Below are 17,166 nucleotides of genomic sequence, written 5' to 3' on the forward strand. Positions count from 1 at the left end.
AGATCCGCAGGTGAAGGTCGGCATTTGGGGTGGTGTGGAGGGTGCACAGGCGGGGAGCTTGTGACTCAGGTGAGGTGTGCTTCTGAGTGTGCGTGTGTATTGTGCTGAGAGAGAACCTGGGGCTTCACAGTCACGGCCTCCACCGTGGAAGGAGCTCCTGGGGACGGCTCGGGGGTGCAGGAGAACGAAGCTGCTTTTCTTGAGGGGGCTGCGTTTTGTCCAGCCTTAATGTTCTAATTGTTATGGGCTTGCCCCCGGAATTTACTCAAGGCCACGTTTCTTACCGTGCTTCATCATCAGAGCCCTTGAAACCAAAGTCCACACTCTGGGGAACAGGTTTGTGAGGCAGGAACAATAGAATATCTCTGGTTTTCTGGTCCAAGAACTGAAACTGGCAGGCTCGCGACCCCACCAGGACCCTGTGTGGACTGCAGCCCGCCGGGCTCCTACCGCACGTCCAGGCCCCTGGCCCTTGGGCGTCTGCTGTGTGTATCCAGCTGAACCTCCCGAAGGTGCCTGCACTCCTGTGACGTCATGCCCCACTTTTAGGGTCTGATAGTTTTTTGCTTGAGAAAAGTGCAAGAGAAACATGTTACCAGTAGACTGGATTTTTTTTTTTTTAAAGATTTATTTTTTTATTTATTTATGATAGACACAGAGAGAGAGAGAGAGAGGCAGAGGGAGAAGCAGGCTCCATGCACCAGGAGCCCGATGCGGGACTCGATCCCGGGACTCCAGGATCGCGCCCTGGGCCAAAGGCAGGCGCCAAACCGCTGAGCCACCCAGGGATCCCCTAGACTGGATTTTTAAGTTAATTTTAGTCCTGTGATTTGTTGCTCTGTCTTTGGACTAAAGTAAGTTTCCTTGATTTGAAGAATGTCGGGTCTCTACTTCTTGTGGTTTAAGTCACCAGGGGCGGGGCCCTGAGCACGCTGTCTGGTTAGTCATACTTACCTGACAACTTTTACTAGGGAGCGGATTTCAGAATGGTGTTCAGGCCGTGGCAGCTGCCTCCCACAGCTCTGAGGACATGCCGCCCTGTGGTCTGCCTGAGACCCTGCCTGTGTCACGCCTGGAAGCCGGGCCCTCTGCCTCCGGTGTTCCCTGACACCTGCAGGAGTTCCTGGCCCAGCACAGCCAGGGTGTTGGCTGCTGTGCCCCTCCCTGTGGGCGCAGGGCTTGGGGCCTGGAGCATCGCTCTGTTGTCCCAGGTGCTCCACATCCCCAGGATTTGAGGGCCGGGAGAGGGGCCTCGGGCCTGGTTACGGCCTGTGACGTGTGGCCAGGGCCTGTATCGCTCCATCTTGACTCCCACATCAAAGCAAAGCCTCCAGAGGAGTCTGAGGATTCTGATCCCCGTGGAAGGAGATAGAGTGCTTCGGAGGAAGTCGTAAAGAGGCCTGGCTCCTCCCAGCCGCCCCACCTGAGGAGGTGCGGGCGGAGCAGGAGGGCCGTGGTCTGCCGAGGCACAGTGCTGTGCAGGGTGGCCCTCAGCCACGCAGGCCCAGGGGGCGGAGGAGGGCTGCAGCCTCCCTTGCCCGGAGCCAAGGCTCCTGAGCGCCCTCCCCCAGGTCCCTGGTCCTGCCGTGTCTTGTCCCCGCTGCACCGTCAGCCGGCTTGAGGGGGGGCACTGCCGGCTGCTTTTCTGTCCTGCCCCTCAACTTTTTGGAAGTTGCTTCTGTAACTAGAGAATAAAAGCAGAAGACGTACTTACTGTTGACATCAGTCCCAGGACAGTCAGACTCGTTGGGTTGGTGTGTCTCGCGCCGTGAGCTGTCCGTAGGGGCTGTGGCTCTCCCCGTTCCCTTGAGGACGAGCAAGGGACGGTGCTCAGGACGCTTGCCCAAGTGTGCGGCAGGTGGGCGCCGGGTCAGGCCCGTGCCGCAGGCAGACACCCAGGCCCTGCTCGGCAGCCGGCATGGCCTGCCTCTGCTGGGAGGTCCCGGCTGCCTGCAGCCCACGCGCACCGACCGCTTCTGGGCTCCGGCTCCTTACAGGGTCGCTCCCGCCTCGGAGCGACGGTCCTGACACATTCGTTTTGCAGTTTAATGCATCTGAGAGCTGTAAGCTTCATAGGAATCCGTGTCTCTCCTTTCTCCAGATGGGAGAAGCAGGGCCCAGGGTTGAATGGTCGCCAAGGAAGAGGGACCGGAGTGGGGGTGTGCTCCCCTGGAGGGCAGGAGCCTGCGTGTCCAGAGCCACACAGAAGGGCAGGGACCGTCACGCACACTGTTCTGTTCCTGGGGAAAGCTGCTTCCAGCACCACGGGGCCCTAACCCTGACGCTCCCGCTGATGTGTGCGGGCCCAGGCCTCTGGCTCTGGGAAGGGGGGCTCGTTTAGCCACAGGCAGGTCTGCTTTCTGCGACTTCAGAGCTTATTGTTGCTCACTGGTCCCTGGTTTTATAAAGCGAAGTATCAGTGAACAGAAAGATGTTGATGAACGTTAAGCCTGGCCTCCGCGTGGCGTGGGTGTGGAGGTCGGGGGTCAGCTGAGTCTGTGGGTCCCAGGCCTGGGCAGGTCGCAGGCCCCTGGACACTTGGACCGGCCTGCTGGCGGCCTACGCAGCCGTCGTGAGCTCTTCTCTGCAGCGTGTGCGTCCCACACGAAGGGGAGCCGAGCTTTGGGGGCTGAGGGGCACTGGCACATCTGACGCCAGGGTCACCATCTGTTACTCAGGAAAGGAAAGAGCGGCTTGGGGCCCGGTGAGCTGGCTCTGCACCTGAGAGGGTCCCAGTCTCTCGACTCCCCTCCTGGTCGGTGGCACTTGGTGGGAGGGCTTGGAAGGGACCAGCGGGCGCACCGCGCAGTCTGCCTGGACCCGACTGCCGGCGGTGGACCGAACTTGTCTTTGCAGCGGTTGTTGCAGAGGAGGTACAGCCGAGCCCGTTCTGTGGGGGTCCTGGGGGGTCTTGCAGGCCCCACCGTGTGTCTGGGACGTGTTGGGAGGGCATCAAGGGGGTATTGGAACCCTGGCCTTCCTGAGCTGGGACTGGTTGTGAGCAAGTGACCGAGCATGAGGGACCAGACGGCAGTGACGGACAGAGTCCAGTGTCCGCAGAAACTCCCCAGCTCCCTGGCTCCCTGGCTCCCTTCCATCTCGGGGAGGGTGGGTTCTCGTCCCTGGGATCGCACACGCGGGGGCCAGTAACTAGCAGGGGGGTCTGGAGACTCCGGATTTCTCCTGAGTTACCTGGGAGTCTGTGTGGAAAGGCCCCTCTTGTCCCCTGTCCAGCGCCTGTCCCAGGGTGGGATCACCCAGTGCCCTTGGGAGCCGTGCCCAGCAGGTTTCGGGCCAGTTTGGCAGGTTCTGAGGGAACCTGTGCTCCAGCTCTTCCCGTCCATCTGGGCTGCGGGCATCCGGGGGCGGGTGGGCGGGCTGGGAGGTGAGTCATGATGCCGGGGAGCCTGGCGGACGCTGCGGGTGCGCGCCTCCCTGCCCCAGGAGTATCGGTTGGGGTGTGTGCTTCGAGACCTGCCTCCCTCGGTGTGTAATAAGTGACCACATTTTAATTGTCGGCTTTTAAACCCATTAATCCTGGCTCACGATAAAACCGTGCTATCTTTAATTGTACTTTCACAAACTCTCCAGTGGATCCTGCAGAAGTGGATGAGAGGAGAATGTCATTGTGGCGTGAAGTAGAGACGCCCGGTGAGGGGAACAGGGTGGTGGTCACAGGAGGGGGGCCTGGCAGGTGCTCGGGAGAGGGACCCTGGGGAGGGCGGAGGAGCTGAGCCTCCTGGTGGGCGTGCACTCACCCTCCCTGTCTCACAAATGCCAGAAACCAGGGGTCTAGCTAGATTCAATCGTGCTTTGAAATTGGTTAGCTTTAAAAACTCCTATTAAGCATTACACACTGATTAAGAGGCCAAATAATTATTTTGTGGAAAAGTAAACAGGCCTACCTGGAAAGCCGCTTGTAATTTAAGAACACTGAAACACAAGGTTAAAGTGGCCCCGGATGGTCGTGCGCCGGCCATGGGATACCTTCTCACCAGTAATCAAAAGCTAATTTGCAAGAAGAAAAAGAAAAAGGAGCCGGCTGTTGCCAGCCTGCGTGTTGTTGTCACCTTGCGGTGATTTCCTCACCTGAAACTCTTTTGTAAGCCAAGCCCCTGTTGACATCAGCGCCGCAGGGCCCTCCCGCGCTGGGCAGCACCCACTCAGCCTGTGGAGCCAGCCCAGCCGGCAGCTTGCAGCGTGGGCTGGGCCTGGGGATGGAGAGTCCCAGATCTCTTCCTCGAGGGCAAGATTGTCCTGAAAAATCAGGAAATGGCAAGCATTGCTCAAAGCTACGTCTTGTTCTCACTCAGCGTTTCTTAATGGCAGACTTCCAGAGGGAAGATAACCCTTTTGTTCTTCAAGAAGTAGTTAAATGGTGGTTGGTGACCAGAGCGCACCCCTGTCGCTCCCCTGTCCCCGTCTGGTAACCTCACTCGGCCTCCGCTCCGGCTCTGCTGGGACATGAAGGCGCCTGAGGAGTCTCGGGTGTTTTGCCACCGTGTTAAATGGGGGGAGCTTCGCTTCTTAGGACGCGGGGGACAAAGACTGAGTCACGGGCAGGTCCTGTGTTTCACTCAAAAACGGCGATGTGGTTTGCCCTTTAAAACTGCGTGGATGGATAGCAGACGATCGCCTGCTGCTTCTCTAAGAAGTTCCTTTACTTCACGGTGGGGTGAATGCTACTTAGGGTAAAACCAGTGTATTTTGCCCATTTGTGTGTGTGTGTGTGTGTGTGTGTGTGTGTGTGTGGGTGAGTGGGTGAGTGGGTGAGCTAAACCTTCTACAGGCGAACAGAATTGAGTTTGGGATGAGATCTGCTCCTTGCTGTGCCTGCTGGAAACCAGGTGCCTGGGGCTCAGGGCAGGTAGAGGCGTGCAGCTTCCCCCTGGTGCGGACGAGAAAGAAAGTCCCTTTCTGTTTGACACGGACCATTTCTCCGTGTTGGGAAATCCTGGTGAAGTATCGCATAAGCTCCTGCAGCGAAAGCAAACAGGTGAAGACACCAGAGACGCGTTCCAGCCTGACCGGGGCCCGCGGGCAGCGTGTGCGGCTGGCCTGGGGCCACCTTCTCCCCTCTCCGCGTGGATGGAGGTCTGGTGACTCAGGCGCTCGGCCGCGTCCCGCTCGGGAGAAGGGGCCTCGGGCCTGCGGGAGCTTCCATCACTATGTTGGGCCGCTGTTATCAGACCTGTGTTTGCTTGAAACACACTAATATTTCAGATAAGCCAGTTTCATTCTGAAAATGTGAAATTAGAGCAGTTTAGAAATTCAATCTGAACAGATTTAGGAACTGGTTACGTACACAGGTACCCGCACAGTTGACTTCTTGAACTCACCCCGGAGTCTGTGCTTGGCTAAACGCTGTGTTTTCAAGAGGAAAGGAAGCAGCTGACACACGTGGCAAGCTGTGCGTGTCCTACTTTGTTAAGTTTGGTAAAATATTGATGAAACAGTATTTTCAGCCATTTACCTGTGAGTGCAGAAGGCCTGGGGCCGAGGCCGTGCGCAAGGCCCTGCGGTCAGGGTCCCGGGCTGCAGCCAACACAGCCCCGCGGAGGCCGGCTTGGGGGAGGCCCCCTCTCTCCCCCCTCCCTCCCTCCCTCCCTCCCTCCCCCCTCTCTCCCTTCCTTTCATCCATCCTTCCTTCCTCCCTCCTGGACACGGGGGACCTCATGCCTCAAGCTGGGCACCATGTGCCACACACAGTTCTGCCTGGGGTTACTTAGAGATAGAACCTTCTGGGCTCCTGTGAGGCAAGGGGCCCTCGGTAACTGTGTGGGACCCCCACCCCCCGAGTGGCTGCCCGCTGTGCTTTTAGGGGGTGGCTGGGAGGAAAGGAAGCAGCTGACACACGTGGCAAAACTAGAAGCACCTTCGCTCACTGTGAGTACTTGGGCTTGGTCGCAGCAGGAGCTCAAAGACTCGAAGCTAAGCCGTCCTCGCGTGGGCCCTTCCCCGCCGGCCCCGTAGAGCAGGTTCTCCACCGGGCTGGCCTCGGGAGGACGCTCACCACTTGGTGGCCACACTGGGCGGCCACGAAGAGAAACCCGCGAGGTGTCTTAGTGGCCTCGGCCACACCAGGGTGCCTGGCTGGAAGTGGACTCAGCCCGCCACGGCCAGCACGCCCGCACCTGGTGGCAGCCCGAGTGGGTGAGATGGACCCATGACGTGTAGCCCCTCCCAGGGTGTCCTGGGCAGCTCCCGGGCGGTTTCCTGCAATTTCTCTACATTTGTCCGTTTCTCTGCTCAGTCTTCCAGAACTTAAAAGTTACGATTTAGGACAAATAGATTGACAGGAAATTTCAAGAACTCAATATAAAATACAGACTTTTGGTAGTGTCGGCTGGACCCAGAGCTGGTGCAGTTGGAAGTCTGCATTTTTATTGGGTCAGATTTTTTAAAGCGGAAATTCTTGGTCAATATCTTTTCCTAGAATGCTTACAATCTTACGGATTACGACAAGCAGCTCTTGTTGAACATACACGTGGTGGCGAAATTTCTGTTAATTCTGAGAATATGTTGAGGATGCATACCGCACGTGTGGCGGTCATGTAGGGTGGCCCGGGGGGCTCAGCGGCTGGGCGCCGCCTTTGGCCCAGGGTGTGATCCGGGGTCCCGAGATCGAGTCCCGCGTCGGGCTCCCTGCACGGAGCCTAATTCTCGCTCTGCCTGTGTCTCTGCCTCTCTCTCTCCCTCTGTGTCTCTCATGAATAAATAAAATCTTAAACCAGGGATCCCTGGGTGGCGCAGCGGTTTGGCGCCTGCCTTTGGCCCAGGGCGCGATCCTGGAGACCCGGGATCAAATCCCACGTCGGGCTCCCGGTGCATGGAGCCTGCTTCTCCCTCTGCCTGTGTCTCTGCCTCTCTCTCTCTCTCTGTGTGACTATCATAAATAAATAAAAATTAAAAAAAAATAAAGATTTAAAAAAAAAATCTTAAACCAAAGAATGTTAGTTGTGTAATTTTTAGTTACTGAGACATGACATGAACACATGGCCATCACTTTTATATTTCTAATATTAACAGAAGCCAGTAGGTGAAGGAGGAGGTGACTTTTCTTCACTTTTAAGCTCAGTATTATTTAAATCTCATTTCGGGTGTAGTTTGTGGTCAGGAGTATAGAGGAGAAAGGGAATAAGCTCTGGTAAGAGTTTTGGCGAATTTATTTTTAGCTTCACCCGTGAAAGGACCCCAGACACTGAAATCTTCGGAGGTGTAGTTACTTTTCACAATTTTAATTCTGAAGCAACTTGAGACTTAGAGTTTTTAGAAGAGTAGGAGAGGCTCCCGTGGGCCCTTCCCCAGCCGCCCGCCGCGGGAAAGGGTCACAGGGCCCACCCCAGACCCCAGACCCCGCGTCGGGGAGGCTGCCTTCGGTCCCTGGCCTCCCTCTGTGCTGCTGTGTGTCCCCGTCTGTCCCCGCTCTGGCCGCCGCCGAGGGCACCTGTCTGCCCGTCTGTGGGTCTTGCCTGCGGAGGCGCGCGGTGGCCAGCAGTGGCTCTCTCAGCTCTCCTCCTGTAAGGAAAGGGGGTTCCCTGTCCCCTTTCTACCCGTGCATCGTCTGCTGATGTCTGGACGCAGGCAGGATCATTTATCCTCGGGCCTGTCGTCTGACGCTTGCTGGTTGTGCCGCTCAGATGGCTCTGCCTTTGGCCGTGGCAGTGGTTTCATGTTGGCTGCTGTGTCCTTTCAGCGGGACTCAGAATTTTATTTCTTTGAATATTTTTCCGTTTTCTAGGGTGACGAGATTCTCCAGACTGGTATTTTGTTCCTTTGCCCCAGCCCTGAGGTCAGCTGCTTCTGGGGTTTGTGCTGAGATCAGAGCCCTGGACCCTGCTCTCAGTCCATCCAGTACAGAGGCACCAGCCCAGGCGCCTCTGGCCGAAGTGCCCGTGTCCGTGTGGACGCTGCAATGCCGGCTGCCCCCCCCCCCCCCCCGCCCACCTGGCTGCCCCCCGGCTCTTGGGCTCCTCGCGCGAGTCCTCCGCCGTGTGCGGGGCCGCGAGCTGCTAGACCCCAGCCTGGGAGGAGCACTGCCCCGTCCAGGGCCCCGGGCTGGCCCTCTGCGTGCTGCTGTGTAAGGCAGGCGTGTTCCCGTGGCCGTCGGGGTCCCCCCTTCTAGTGGCTCGTTTCCGTGGCGGCACTCAGGTTCCCTCCCGCCATGTACCGTTCGGGGTTTGGCAGACTCCGAGTTGGCTGAGACAGGTAGAGTCCCAAACCGTGGCTGCGTCTTCCCGAGTCCCCCATCCTACCCTTGGTCGTCAGCCGCCCCGACCCCTGGCCACCACCAGACTGGTTCCGGGCCCTGGTGTTGCCGATTCTGAGACACACCCGACGCGCTCCTTCCGTGTGGCAGACTGTGGGTAGCTTCACCCGGTCCCCGTGATTGGTGCTGCCCACTGGGCCGTCCTAGCGGGGGCGTTTCTCGGTACAGGGTGGAGGGGCGCTCGTCGGATGCGGGCCTCGGTGGGCTAGGACCGGGGAGTGGGCCGGGCGGGTCCCCCGGAGGCTCCGGGAGAACGTGGCCCCCGCCGGCTTCTGGAGGCTGCCCGGGCCTGCGGCTGTCCCTCGGGCCCCTGTGATGAGGGGCAGCCCCCCCCGGCGGCACCTGCCTCCTGCACTGCTTGCTGCTGGCCGGGGGGGCAGGTGCACGGTGCAGGGCCCAGCACCCCGACAGCTGCGCGGGGGACACCGACGGACGTGGGGCAGCTGGAGGGATTGTCGGGCCCACGGGTTGCTGTCCAGCCTGGCGAGCGGGAACTGTGGATGTGCCGATGGGACGACCCACATATTTGGAGGAGGAAGAGGAGATGTAGAAATAGGAGTGGGTCGCGTCAGGCCCCAGCTGACGGGCCGTGTCGCTGGGAGGTGGCCTCCGTGTGTCCGAAATACCCCTTTCTAAGGGCATTTTCTCTGGGCCGATGGGAGCTGCAGGTTCTCGAGTCATCCTTAGAAACAGCGCCGTCTCTCCTCTGCCCAAATCCTTTGTTTTCTGTTAATAAAGCCACACAGAGTCAAATGAGTGCTTTCTGCTTCATCAGTGATAATTAAGCGCGATGATCTCACGAAGAGGGGTTTAAGCGAAGTCTGATGAATGTTATGAGCTTGGAGAGGCTTCCTTTTCGCCGAGGTGGTTGTGGTTGGTGGGGTGGGCATGGCATCTGGAGGACTTGGCGTCCCCCCGATAGCTGTGTTTTGCACTTGGTTGGGTTTCCGAGAAGGGGGAGGGCCTAGGTGTCCCCGGCTGCCCGCGCACGCCCCGTGTCACCGTGCATCTTGGGGTCTGGGTGCCGAGGTCTGTGTCCATGTCCATGCCAGCCCTGCCTGTTGCCCACCCCCCCCAGGCTGAGCACGTTCTCTCTGAGGCCCCTGTGTATGGCGGGTGTCCTCCCTGTGACCTTGCTGGCACTCAGGTGACTGGGGGGCAGGCCCCGGAGTGCTGGGAGCTCGCCGTGCAGGGACGCTGAGCAGACACTGGCTCCCCAGTCATGTGGCAGGGTCTGTGTCCTTTTACAGACTTCCTTTTAACTATTTTCCTCTCTTTTTCACAGCGCCCTGGTGATTGCCACGGTGTTTGACCGAAACATAAACTGCAGGAGAGCAGCCTCTGTGAGTTTTCCTGTTTTGTTCCTTTGCTTGATGGTGTGGGCGGGTCCGGACCGTGCCCTTCTCTGCTCAGCAGGCCGCGCACTCCTGCTCGCTGCCGGGTGCGGTGCCCGGGCAGCCACGGGCGCAGCGCCAGTGCACGCCTCCTCCCAGTTTCCGGGAGAAGGGGCTGCCCTTTAACCTGTGAGGCGGGTCGGGATTACATGCGGCACCGCCGGCTGAGAAGTGCCGCCATCTGAGCTTCGTGGGTGACGAGACAGTGCCTGACGACCAGGCTCAAGGAGAAGACCGTGGGTTCCAGCTGTGTGACCCGAACGTGACAGTGGGGCAGGTGCCTCAGAGCTTCAGGAGGCGTGTTGCCAAGCAGAGGTCCGCTCAGCCCCACGCAGGCGTGCTGGGCCTGGGGCCTCACCGACGTGCCTGGCGGCCCCAGCGGGCCTTTCTGCCTTCAAACGCCAGTGTCTCCCCTGGGCCTGGTCATGCTCGGGGCAGATTCTGTGTGCGAAGAGCTTTCAGGAGGCTGCACCGTTGCTTCGAGGGGCACTGACCGGGAGTCTACACGACATCCCGCTGCTCCTCCCTGGAGCTGGGATGTGGCCCCGAGCTCTGCTTCGGGGGTTCCTGCAGATGCTGGCAGACACGACGGCTGCCAGGCCGTGTCCCGGCCGCACACAGGGCTGTGTTGCTCTTGGTCAGTTGCGTAGGTCAGACTCACACGTGGGCTGCTGTGGGTGCTGAGGGACCAGGCGTGCCTTCAGCTGCCGAGCCTGGTGGCGGAGGGGCCTCTGTGTCAGGAAGCGCGGGATGGACATGGGCAGAAAGGCTGTGCTCTGAGGACGATGGGGGAGACCAGGGGATGAAGCCAGGAGGGCCCTGGTCCTGGCTGAGCTCTGGTCTTTGCAGGAGGAGGGTCTGGCCCGAGAGGCGCGGGGGCCTGGGAGGGATTCTGTGAGCCCTGTGTCGTAGGGGACCTGAGTGTGTCCTCTGGGTGGATTGGCGGCCCTGAGCTGGGGTGTGGGGAGAGCTGCCTGCCTTGCCCTGGGGGCCCCCGCCGTACCACGGGGAGCCAGGTCTTCCCGGCCCAGAGGTGGGACAGGATGGTGAGCCTAGGAGGGCCTTGCTCCAGACGGCTCTGCCCACACACTTGGGGGCTGAAGCTGATTCTAGGTCCCCCACGGGCAGCAGCCACACTTCAGGTGCTGGAGGGAGGGCGGACGAGGCATCTGTGCCCCTCGGCCTGGTCCAGCTGGAGCCCGTGGGAGTTGGTGAGACAGAGGAGGAGCAGGGGGTGTCTGCTAGAAGGACTGAGAGCAAGCACCCTGTGTGGCAGCGGAGGAGACTGACTGGTGAGAGAGGGCGCAGGCCAGCAGCTCCCCTTGGGTCAGGCTGGGTCAGAGGTGACAGCTACCACTCGATGCCGGGACACTTAGGTGTGCTCAGACGGCCTTCGGCAGGTGAGGGTCTGCTGGGAATGTGGGATTTGGAGGATCCGTGTCGTGCTGGGCTTGCTCCCGCTTGCTCTGGGGAGACCTTTGGGGATTGTTCGTGTCACACTCAAGCTGGGACGGTGCAGGCTGGAGTGGCTGGGAGCCAGGGAAGTACCTGGCGCAGGTGGGGGCAGGGGTGGGGCCACCCAGGCGAGGGACCCACATGCCCAGTCCCTGAGAGGGGAACTCGGCCGCGGCTGTGTCTTCCGTTCCCACGCCTGGGGTTCTGTTTTCAAGGCCATGCTTCCCAGGGCCCCTGGCACCACCTGCGGGCCTGGGGGACCCAGTTCCTGGGTGTTTCCTTGCGGTTCCTGTGGGGCTGGCGGCTCTGAGGCGGGGTGGTCAGTGGGGCACGGCAGGGCCCTCACCTCACTCCTGGTGCGTGTGGGCTCCTTACGGCTCCACGTGCAGGATCTTGTCATCTGTGAGGAAAAGAAAAGTTGAAGAAGAGTTTACTGTTTCCTTTCCAGTCTCGATGCCTTTTATTTATTTTTCTTGCCTAAGTGTGCTGGTGCAGGGGGGCAGGCACCGTGCTGAGCCGACGTGGGGGCCGTGGGGGCCGCCTTGGCGTCCGTCCGGGGATGTGCCGGCTTTCACTATCAACTGGAAAGCCTTTGTAAATAGGCTCTAGCAGGTCGAGAGGTTCTGCTGGCTTGTTGTGAAGGGTTTTGTGTTGTTTGATTACATCCTGAGTGGATGTTTGATTGTGAGATGCTTGTGTGATTTTGTGCTTTTTTTCTGTCAATATGTTGTGTCCTGCTCATCAGTTTTGCAGGTATTGAGCCAACCTTGCATTCCCAGGAGAAATCCCACTTGTCCTGTCCTCTTTCACGTGCTGCTGCACATAGTTTGCCGGAGTTTTCAGTCTGTTTGTAAGGGACCTTTCTGTGTGGCTTTGGAATCAGGGTAATCTGGCCCCACGGAGGTAATTGCGAGTGTTTCTACCTCTTGTATTTTGTAGAAGAAGTCTTAAAAGATTGTTCTGGGTGGCTCAGATCATGACCCTGGGGTCCCGGGATGGAGCCCGTGTCGTCGGGCTTCTCCCTCTCCCTCTGCTCCTGGGCTCTTGCTTTTGCTCTTGCTTGCTCTCTCTCTCTCTCTCTCTCTCTCTTTTTTTTTTTAAGATTTTATTTATTCATGAGAGACAGAGAGAGAGAGAGGGGCAGAGACACACAGGCAGAGGGAGAAGCAGGCTCCATGCAGGGAGCCTGACGTGGGACTCTATCCCAGGACCCCAGGATCACGCCCCGGGCTGAAGGCAGCGCTGAACCGCTGAGCGCCCCCTGGGCTGCCCTACTTGCTCTCTTAAATGAATAAAGTCTCTAAAAATAAAGCTGGCTCTTACTTTGTTTCTACTTCAAATGTTTGCTGGGAATCACTGGTGAACCCATCTGGGCCTGTTTTGTTTCTTTGCAAGCACGTTCCTAACTCACTTCCCTTAGCCTGCGTGTTTTCTAGTGAAGGGACTTATCTGTCGGGAGTTGTCAGGTGCAGCCGCGGGTGCTCCCCCGTGCGCTGTCCTGTGTCCCCGGCAGCACAGGTGCCTGGCCGCGGGCCCTGCCTCGTGTGCGGGAGCTCGGGCGGAGCGTCCGCTGCCCCTGGACGTGCCTGCCTGCCCTCTGCACCCTGAGACAGTGTAACACAGGAGGTCCTGGGCTCTGGCCCTTCAGAATTTTCTCTCCAGAGGAAGTTTGCCAGCGGAGCTAGTTTCCTCTGTGTTGATGCAGTTCTGTTTCTGGAGCGTCAGTAGGAGTCCCGTGACTCCGTGAGGGGCCTTCACGTCTCTGCCCTGATGGTCACCCAGGAACATATTCATGCTTTCAAACACGATGATGATTTTTTGTGAAATCTGGAGTTAGAAAGTAGCTTTTACATTTTCTTTTTTTGTTTACTGTAAAGCCAGCATTTTAATGGGAAGCAGTGGTAAAATTAAAGCAGTGCTGCCTTTATAAACCCCGAGAAAGAGGTGAGAAAACCCAGAAGTCCTCTTGTTTTTCAAGTTAGGACTATAATCCTTCAAAATTTGCAGGGGATTCTCTGTGTTGGGCGTCATCCTGGTACGCCGGGCGACCCAGCAGGTTCTGAATGAAAGCTGTGGGTCAGAGAGGCACGTGTTGGAAGCGCGCTTGGACACCTGGGACCGAGGAGGTGACAACGTGGAGTTCTCTTACTGTGGAGCTCAGACCAAGGCTTGCTGTGCCCCCTCCGGCGCTTATTTGTGCTCAGGTTTCATGCCCTCAGTGCCGGGGTGTGAGGGGCGCTCCTGGCCGAGGTCAGGAGGGCCTGGGCCTGTGCACTGCCAGCCACCCGGGGCCCCCTGCCCCCACCAGGCCTCGAGCTGCTGTCCTCATGCAGGCCGGGAGGGGGCCTACGGGGTAACCAGCACATTAGCGAATCTGCAACCGCTCACCCTTACGGAGCTGTTCAGTACTTGCTGCTCTGTTGGAGCGGAGCCAGTGGCTGGGGGGCTGGTGGGCTGGGGGGCCGGCGGCCGGGGGGGGGCCGGGGGCCTGGTTCATCGCAGTTACACGGAATCTCCTTGAAGCCCAGTTAGCTGAACGGTGTGCGGCCCCTCAGGCCCTGTGGTCCTACTGGCTGCCTTTCCGCTCCATGTTGCAAGGAGGAAGTCCTGCCACAAGTGACCCTTCGGGCTGGCGGTTCCCCGTGGGTCCACCTGGGCTCTAGCTGGGGTGGCAGCTCAGGGCGTGACCCCGAGGTCCCAGGATCGAGTCCCTCATCGGGCTCCCAGGGTGGAGCCTGCTTCTCCCTCTGCCTGTGTCTCTGCCTCTCTCTGGGTCTCTCGTGAGTAAATAAATAAAATCTTAAAAAAAAAAAATTTAAGTTGCCGTGAACAGTCGTGTCCAGGCTTTTGCGTGGACATAATTTCTTTCTCTTGGCCTAACGCCGGGAGTGGCGTGGCAGGTGGACGGTGGGTGCCCGTGTAGCCCCGTGTGGAGGCTCGCCGCTGCACCTTCCCACCGCCTGTCGGGGATCCCGTCCCCCGCGGCCCTGCCAGCCTCTGTGGGGTCGCTGCGTGGTCCTATCAGGGTGCGGCGACGCCTCCTGCGCCGTCCTGTTGCCTTCCTCTGGTGGCGAGCACCTCTCCATGGTTCTGTGCCTCACTTCCGCGCACCGTCTCTTGGAGCCTTCGGCCTGTTTCCTCACTGGCTGGCCTGTGCAGGGCTGACTGTGGGTGGTTCTGCTCCCGAAGCGAGGTGCTGCCCTTGCTGGCGCGTGGCCCGCGGGCCCTGCTCCCGGGCTGTGGCTTCTGTCCCCAGGACAAGGTGCTGCACAGAGCAGGAGTCTTTTTTTTTTTTTTTTAGATTTTATTTATTCATGATAGTCCCACACAGAGAGACAGGCAGAGACACAGGCAGAGGGAGAAGCAGGCTCCATGCAGGGAGCCCGACGTGGGACTCGATCCCGGGTCTCCAGGATCACGCCCTGGGCCAAAGGCAGAGGCTAAACCGCTGAGCCACCCAGGGATCCCCAGAGCAGGAGTCTTAACGTTTGGTGTGACCCGTTTGTCAGTTCTTTCTTAAACGGGTCGTGGTTTGGTGCCCCCTCTCAGAATTCAGGGCCTGGCCTCCGTCCTAGAGGTGAGGTTCTCTGCTTTTCTGTCGTGCTGCACCCTGTGGTGCCTGTCTTCTGCGCCCACGTGCTGACCTCACCCGTGCTGGGGCCCGCAGTCCTTCCCCTCTTCTTCAGGGCTGCTGCATCTGTTCCAGGGCTCTGTGTTTCCACATAAATCTTGTATTATTGGGATCCCTGGGTGGTGCAGTGGTTTGGCGCCTGCCTTTGGCCCAGGGCGCGATCCTGGAGACCTGGGATCGAATCCCATGTCGGGCTCCCGGTGCATGGAGCCTGCTTCTCCCTCTGCCTGTGTCTCTGCCTCTCTCTCTCTCACTGTGTGCCTATCATAAATAAATAAAAAAAAAAAAAAAAAAAAAAAAAAAAAATCTTGTATTATTTTTTGCTTTTTAAATTTAAAAAATATTTTTTATTTTTTGCCTTTTTGATGTCATCAAACTGGTAAATGTGTTCCTAAATATTGCTTGTTACGTAAATCGACGTTATATCTTATTTCCGTTGCCTTTTGGTTGGTTTCTTAATTTCTTTAATAAATTTGTTGCAAAAGGCCCAATATGCTACCAAGTGAAAATCGGGTCTCTCTCCTGGTTTGAAAGCCGCGGGAGGGCCGTGGGTGAGGAGCCCGTTCTGCTGGTGCCTGGGGACGACCCTGGTTCTGATCCTCCGTGGGACCTGCCCGCGATCTCTGGTTCTCCAGTCCGTTCCGCATCCCTGCGTGTGCTCCCTGGCGGCACCCTGTGCGTGCAGCGGGAACCGGCCCCAGAGGCTCGGCTCCGGGGAAGGGGCCGCGTCCACCGGCAGGTTGCTCCCCCGGGGCCGCCCCGGTTTCTGAGCCCGGCTCTGGGCACCGGCTGGGTGGTGGACGGGAAGGAGGTGCTGCCTGTTGTCACCACTCAGACGGCCTGGCCTGGCTGTCACACGTCCCAGGGCAGGCGGAGACATGGGACGGGAACTACTGGGGAAGTCAACGGGTTTTGTCCAGTAAGCGCCTAAAGACACTTTATTGGGTTTAAGTGAATATTTTAAGCTCTGGGCCTGTGTCGGCGGGGCTTGTCCGTGACGGCCCTGGGGCAGGCCCCGGGGGTGGGGTGGGGTTGCGAGCTGCTGCTCCAAGTTCCCAGGACAAGGGTTCCATGTTGGACTCTGTTCTCACGCCTCTGTCTGGAGCCTTGGATTCGGCTTCTGCGAGCAGCTCAGCGTCCACTTCCAAAGGGCACTTTTCAGGATGTGTCTGATTTTATAAACTTGATTAGTGGTTTGAAAAAGCACCAGGACCTAGAGACAGAATGACAGCTACCCTTGGTGCTCTGATCGGCTATCAATGCAGACTTTTATCTAAAAAAATAAAGCCATGGGTCATTTGTGCTGCATGGCATTTGTTTTGAATTTCTCTCCTGATGTTTAGCAAAGTGCAAACCTAACTCACCTGCTCTGTTTGTTCTTCTTCTCCTTAGGCCGCTTTCCAGGAGAATGTGGGAAGACAGGTATGGCTACTTCTTGAAATCTTCATTCCTAAAACTTCCCGTCACTTTAGCAGTAGAAATACTGAAAGCTACAGACTTGGTATCTCCTCGCACTGTCGGATGTGGGTATGGAATTTACCTAGGATGAGCTTGTGTTGACTCGGTGCCGTCTGGTCACAGACCCACTCGGGATGTTATCCAGGGGAGAGTTGACACAGGTTTTAAACAGTGCTGTGTTTTATGGGAAACCCAAACGTGTAAGTGATTTCACGCACACCCATGTCAGGTCAGCGCCTTATGCGTTGCCACCCGATTTTAGCAGTTGCCTGTGGGGCAGGAGGGATGTGGGAGGAGGAGCCCGGCTTCTGAGGGACGGAGGCATGATCCTGCCCATGCTGTGTTGTGTCGGAGCCAGCTTCCGGAAGCCGCTGATCCTGTGGCCTCTCTCTGCCCCCCAGCACCGTCGTGCCCCCAGGCCCCAGCCTCTCCCGGCTGGTCAGCCTTGGCTGGGTGGTGTGGCCCTTGTCACTGGGTCATTCACACCGTGTATGCCGGTGGCCACGCTGGGACGTGTGGCTGGCCTGGGGAAGAGTAGACAGGAGCAGGTCATGTTGGGGGAACACTGAGCTGAGCTCTGGTCAAAGCCCCAGGAAGAAGCACTGGGGTGGAGGGATGTGCACTGTGGGCAAGGCCATCAGCAGACGGGGCTGGGTGGGGGACAAGGGGAGATGGTGACAGGCGTCTGGGACTTGGGGGTCAGAAGTCAGGCTACAGGCCCCAAGGGGAGCCCCTTGAGGAAGGGCAGGCCTCCGCGAAGGAAGACTTGACGTTGGGGTGTTTGGGAGGAGAATGCCTGCCTGCAGGTTCCCCCTGTGCCCACCGTGAGGGTCCTTCTGCACGCGGGTCCACGGTCTCCTGGTTCCATTGTCGTGCTCCCAGGGGCCAGGGTGAGGGCTGACCTGCTTCTGCAGGGGAGACGACATGTGGTTCTTGGTGGGAGGTGCTCCCAGAATGGG

At 58.5% G+C, this 17,166-nt stretch overlaps 1 protein-coding gene across 2 annotated transcripts in view; it reads left to right on the forward strand.

Moving 5' to 3' along the window:
* TBCD (tubulin folding cofactor D) overlaps positions 1-17,166 on the forward strand; it is a 140,136-nt gene that overhangs the window by 81,430 nt on the left and 41,540 nt on the right. For both annotated transcript variants that reach the window (XM_072782114.1, XM_072782115.1), the window contains 2 exons: positions 9,555-9,612; positions 16,142-16,171. In XM_072782114.1, the coding sequence (XP_072638215.1) occupies positions 9,555-9,612; positions 16,142-16,171 (88 nt within the window). The remainder of the gene's footprint in view (positions 1-9,554; positions 9,613-16,141; positions 16,172-17,166) is intronic.

This window comes from Canis lupus, chromosome 16, assembly GCF_048164855.1.
Source record: "Canis lupus baileyi chromosome 16, mCanLup2.hap1, whole genome shotgun sequence".
Taxonomy (NCBI): Eukaryota; Metazoa; Chordata; class Mammalia; order Carnivora; family Canidae; genus Canis; species Canis lupus.